This window comes from Carya illinoinensis, chromosome 8 (assembly GCF_018687715.1).
Source record: "Carya illinoinensis cultivar Pawnee chromosome 8, C.illinoinensisPawnee_v1, whole genome shotgun sequence".
NCBI lineage: Eukaryota > Viridiplantae > Streptophyta > Magnoliopsida > Fagales > Juglandaceae > Carya > Carya illinoinensis.
The window spans coordinates 31,643,865-31,649,686 of NC_056759.1; the positions used below are offsets into that span (position 1 = coordinate 31,643,865).

The window sequence follows — 5,822 nt, forward strand, 5'->3', positions numbered from 1 at the left end:
CTTTGTCTTTTAAGACCTAGAATATTCTAATTTTGCACATCTAAAGATTGACCCTTTATCAAAATATTCTACAAACTTGTCTCTCAATTTTTCATCCAAAGTTTATAAAAAATCATTATTTATGCCTATACCCTTCCAAAGGAACAAAAATATATAGATAAAATGAAAAGCAATGGCTATTGCTCATGGCCGAAGAGGGTAGAAGGCGAACTACTCTATGCCCAACATTTTCAGAAATTGTTATTTCATCTGTTCAAGTAAAAAGTATTTGCTTTGTTTGTGTCGATGGCTTGGGTTTGAGGTCCGTCCTTTGTGGTCTTGGGCTCGAAACAGGCGGCCTGCCTTAGTACATGTACTGTTACAAAGTTAATACTGGTTTGAATCTCTGGCACAAGCTTCAGAATTATAGATTCATGGTTTTGTGAGCTTATTGAACTGTTAAAAACACTTTAAAAAATCCACTTTCCAAGGTAAGGAAATACTGATCTCGGAATATGCTTCGACTATCAAGTAAGAACACCAAAAAAGACCATGCCAGGGATAAATCACGTAGGTTGTATTAGACTTTGGACTCAGATTAATATTGTAGTTTACAAAAAAAAACCAGTACTCCTTTACAGATACCCAGTTCATCTTTGTTACAGGAATTTCATCTGAGCCCCAAACAAGCAACTGCACATGATCGAAACTTCTTTATCGCTTGATACTAGCAACAGGTAATGACACCAACTTCCATCTGGTATGGTTAGAAGAAACAGGTTATGATCCATAAGACAAGGAATGTGTATCCAAGAAAACCAGATTAATGGCGCCTCTGTTCATTTTCTGATGAAAGAAACTCCCTTCTGAATGCTTGCTGACAACTCCTTCTTTGCCTTCTCCAAGCCAGCACTGTTTATAATTATAGCCCTTTTTAAAACTTATTATATAGATTGAACAAAGGAATTAAATTAAAGACTTCTGATAACTAACAATACAGACCTCTCGTACTCATTCAGAGGGCCAAGAGGATATATTTCCTCAACTCCAGTACGGCCAAGCCTTACCTTGGATGCAAAGAAAGGAAGCTCCGTCACCTAAAACAGCAATGCATCAGTTCACTGAAACTGCAAGAAATTAAAAGTAAAAGAAGAAAAAGAGGAATTCGCTCAAGGGAATGGCACTCCATAAACATACCGAAGAAGCCACAAAGGCACATTCGACAACACCCAAATCTCCTCTCAAGCCCCTAAGGCATGCATCTGCAAATTTTACGGCAGCATACGCCTGCATTTTTTTAATTTATTTAACTTTCTTCATATTTTAAGCAAGTCCAATCGTAAAATTAACATGGAATTATTTTGGAAATTATTTTTAAAGATAAAATAACTAACCATTGATAGTGTTGCAGAACCAGTTCCGGCTTTTGCCTGCACATAATGTTAGCAATCATGAGTGAAATAACAAATCACTCTAAACATAATGGCAATAGGACGGGACCACAAAAGATTTCTGCATGTGGTACCAATCAGAACTTGTGCAAAAATACAATGAAAATAACTTTTTTCCATAAAAAAAGGGTCGTAATGTCTTTAATCTGGCTGCAAATACTCGACAATATGAAGCAAAATCATCTAGAAGACGTGACCATTCAATCAACCAACTGGTTAAAGATTATTCATTATTGTAGGAAGAAAAATCTATAATCTCATGCAGACATGGGGGTTTACCGTCTCTCTGGATGCTGAAGATTAGTTTGCTACATACATAGAAACCATGCCTATGCAAAAATACTAGTGCACTGGATCAGATACACTGGAGAAACCCATGCTTACAGAATCCCATTGAGGCCATTTTGTTTACTGGGTTGGTTTTTTTTTTTTTTTTTTTTTTTTTAATTTACCATGACATTGTGGAAACTCACCAAGTAGAGCCATTTGCACCTATCCCTGAGAAGTAACCCCGGATATACAGCCTTGCTCGCCAGAACCATATATTAGTTACCTATGGGAGCGCTTAGTGGGGAATTGAGCCCAGCATGTCCAAGTTAACATCTCTTCCAAACTTACATTGACCACTAGGCTGCACACTGTCAGATTTGCCATGACCAATGTGACTCTCATCCACTAGAGTTCATCCTTAGCCTAGATTATATAATGCTTATAGTTTTTGCAGCAATAGTATGTTGCTAAATCTAGCTTTCAGGCCATATATCCAAAAAGAACTTTCTCTTATATAAACCATTCTTCCAATACTTATTTCTGCAATGGCTATTCAAGCCTCTTGTGAGTAAGGTTTTAAAAGTCTTGTGCAGGTGGCTTCTTCTGGCTTTATATATTCATTTCAATCCAGAATTCCAATCCATTCCAAACAAGAGCTAGCCGGTGTATGACATTCCAAACAAAAGCTACACTCTGATGGTGCAGTATCTGTATAGACCCCAACTTACAACTTGTAGCCAATTTCTGATACAGAACCCAAGTCTGAAGAAAGAGAAAGCTTACTCTTCTAAGTAAAACAAAATATTAGCCGCTTCCTCTCTGCATCAGAAAGCCATAAGAAACTCCAATTTTCATATGGAACAATTTTTTTTTTTTTTTTTGTTAGCTGTTCTGACTTATAATTTCAGCAATACACAACCTAGCAGCCATTCTGGATTCCTTCTGAGTCAGGAAAGTGTCTGCTGTACTTGTAGCTTACTTATTTTTATTATAAGTAATGATTTGTACAGCCCCAACTAAACAAGCCCAGTGTAGTTCCTTTGTAAAAAAGTGTACCCCACCATGAAAAAGTGTAAAAAAACATTTTTTAATGGGACCCACTTTTTTATAAAGGACCCGTGGGGGGACTTGTCTAATTGGGACATGTACATTACTCTTTTATTATTTGACTTTTTTATATGTAAATTTAATATTTTTATCAATGGAAAAGCTAAATGGAATCTTTTCCCATCAAGTGTTGTAATTGTTAACCCTCTATTTATTTCCTTACAGTTTCTAATTTAGGTAGTTATCGTTCGTATGAATGCAAAATGGTTTACTTCAAAAGCGAACATATGTTTATTTATACCAACAAAATCAAGGTCTCTGAGACCAAGATCCATGTCTATTGATATTCATTAGATCAAGGTTAACGGATACAAGCCAATCATGTCATTGAAAGAATAACTAGGTAAGCAGACCCATGTCTGTTATGAGTTTATATGGTTTTTATCATTTGATCTCCTATACGACTGCAAAATCAACTCTGAAGCATGTATCGGACCTACAGGAAGAAACAATTCCATGCATGTGTTCACAATCACAGCTAGATGTTATCATGCAAGTCCACATAAGTAGGAATTAGGAAAGAAAACAGAAAGGACAGGAAAATATGTATATTTCTATACCTCAACAACTTCTGTTCCACCATTTTGAATGCGATCTGTCAGAGAGTCAATCTCTTTTGGGGTGAAAGAGCTGGGAGGCTTAACCTGTATATAATGTAAATAACAATCAATTGAGATAATAAAAAAGAAAGGACCCGCACTGGAGCAAAGTACTAGAAGCATCTAAATGCAAACATTTTGCTATTACTCTTGAACCTGAGATAGAAGAGGTAAAATTGTAACTCCGGAGTGACCCCCAACAACTGGAACATCAACTTCTCTAGGATCAAGACCTAGAACTTCTGCCTGCAGTGGATCCAAAAGAACATAAAAGTAAGTTTTATGTTAGGTTCAGAAACATATTGCGATAGTTGCCTTAGCCACCAGGTATGGGGATGTCAGTAGGTTCCAAAAGGGGTGTCATACAATTCATGATTTAATTCTTTTTTTTAATAGAACATAGATACACAGTGACTGAGATAGTAAGTCACAAATATCATTGAAGGTCATCCTTTCAAGTTCTGGAGTGTCCTCAGTGCGTTCCAACAAGGGTTTTCATGCAATTATTGATTTAGTTATTTTTTAAAGTGGAATATAGCCATGCATTGGATGACTTAGTCACAAATATCACAGAAGGTCTTCTTCTGAGTATAAATCAACCAGATTATATCTTTTGCAATTGAAAACATTGCCATGTAATGAAAAAGTACCCATTTCGGGTACACACATAGACACAATTACTCTCTTAAAGACTGACCAAAACAATGAAGGGAAAGAAGTTCCACCCTATAGTAAACTCAAACAGTGCCTTAAATCCCAGCAAAAAGATTTTGCAACTTACTCGTATGTGATGAGGAAATATAACGTGAATCGTCAATGTAAAGAATTCAAAATAAAAGGAGGAACAGGGGATACTTCCAGTTTTCAGAGAGCTCAGCTATAAATTAGCATGAAATGGTAAACAACACGACTTCACATACCCAACATGAAGAAGCATATAGAAATAGGGACATTATCTGTGCATACCACAAAAGTATTAGCTCTAACAACGTCAAGCATTGTGACACCCAAGAGTCGCTTTGGGTCAAAAGTGCCTGCTTGCTTGAAAACTTCTGCCGCAATTGGTACTGTAGAGTTAACAGGATTACTGATCAAGTTGACAATAGCATTTGGGCAGCATCTAGCAATTCCTTCACAAATTGTCTTAACGATTCCAGCATTGATTTTGAACAGATCATCCCTTGTCATTCCTGGTTTGCGGGGCACTCCGGCAGGGATGATAACTAGGTCCATGCCAGAAAGGGCATTGTCCAGCTGCTGTGGCCCCAAAAACCCACGCACCTATAAAGTTAAAGAAAACAGTCAATTCCGAGAGCCATATATAAATTTTTGCCTTATAAAGTTGGAGAGCCTCAAATAAAAGCTATGGTGAGGTGAACAACTATTCTATTGAATCAATTTCAGTTAATCATTGTCAACAGTTTCGCAATTTTGTATTTTTGGTCTCTTATGAAATCAATTACACCGACAACATATAAACAAGCCAATATGTACACTAGAACTAGCTAGACAAAAATCTTCATATACCAATTTCAAAATTGCCCTATATGTTCAAGCACTGAAATGCGAAAAAGAGAGAAGAATTAACTCTACCACAGCACCAGTGTCCATGTGACTGATATCAGCCGCAACACCAGGAGTGTTGACAACATCATAGAGATGAAGAACAGAAACCAATGGATTAATCTTCATCAACAGCGCTAGAGGCTGCCCAATGCCCCCCGCAGCACCCAAAATGGCCACCTTGAATCCGTGTTTCCCACCTTTCCCCCGGCAATTCGCTGCTCTCAAGCCCGAAGTCTCCCCCATCTTTTAGTCCACAAGTTCACATACGTTTCCAACATCACCAAAATCATTATTAGAAACCAGAAAGCGCAAACTTGTATGGAAGAGTTCGCTATGCTTGGTAAAATTAAAAGGAGCAAAAAAAATAAAAAACAAGGAAAACTTGAGAAAAAGAAAGGTAAACCTGGAAACTAGGAGGATGGAGATGCGCAGAGATTCTTGCGACGCGTTGGTTGACATCTGAAGTGGGCTGCATCTTCTTGTCTAGTTATCCAAGTTATCGAAGCGAAAAGACTGTATCGGGGAGGTGGGTGTAGAAGGTCAGAATGAAATTTGCTACGGTGATCCTCTCCTTCATGCAAAATGTATAATATGTGGAAGAAAATAAAGTAAATGACGTAAACGTTATTCTGAGAAGTAGGGAAGCCTGGAAAGCTAATCTTATCCTAGCTGCGCAAATTTGTATCTACCAAAGAAAATTAAATTACAAGAGACAAAATGGACTAATAATAAATAATAAAATAATTATTCTGGTCTACGACACGAAGATGATCGGATTACAAAACAAATCCACAAAAACTCTTGAAGATTACATTTAGAGCCCATTTGGGTGATATAAAGCCCATAGTTG

At 37.2% G+C, this 5,822-nt stretch overlaps 1 protein-coding gene across 1 annotated transcript; it reads right to left on the reverse strand.

Moving 5' to 3' along the window:
• Positions 1-537: 537 nt before the first annotated feature.
• On the reverse strand, positions 538-5,620 carry LOC122319374 (malate dehydrogenase, glyoxysomal-like). Its single transcript, XM_043137418.1, has 9 exons — positions 5,376-5,620; positions 5,000-5,215; positions 4,373-4,687; positions 3,563-3,652; positions 3,368-3,451; positions 1,374-1,409; positions 1,177-1,266; positions 982-1,076; positions 538-891 (listed from the first exon to the last, which is right to left on the reverse strand). Exons 1-9 carry the CDS (start codon positions 5,445-5,447, stop codon positions 819-821), a joined length of 1,071 nt encoding a protein of 356 aa, XP_042993352.1. The 5' UTR covers positions 5,448-5,620; the 3' UTR covers positions 538-818.
• Between the last annotated feature and the right edge of the window lie 202 nt (positions 5,621-5,822).

Bases quoted from the DNA above. Each gene is read 5' to 3' on its own strand.
- LOC122319374 (XM_043137418.1), bottom strand. From the start codon at position 5,447: ATGCAGCCCACTTCAGATGTCAACCAACGCGTCGCAAGAATCTCTGCG. The intron at 1,077-1,176 runs GTATGTTTATGG...TTGCTGTTTTAG, and splicing joins GTGCCTTTGTGGCTTCTTCG to GTGACGGAGCTTCCTTTCTT. The intron at 892-981 runs GTCTGTATTGTT...AATTATAAACAG, and splicing joins CCTCTGAATGAGTACGAGAG to TGCTGGCTTGGAGAAGGCAA.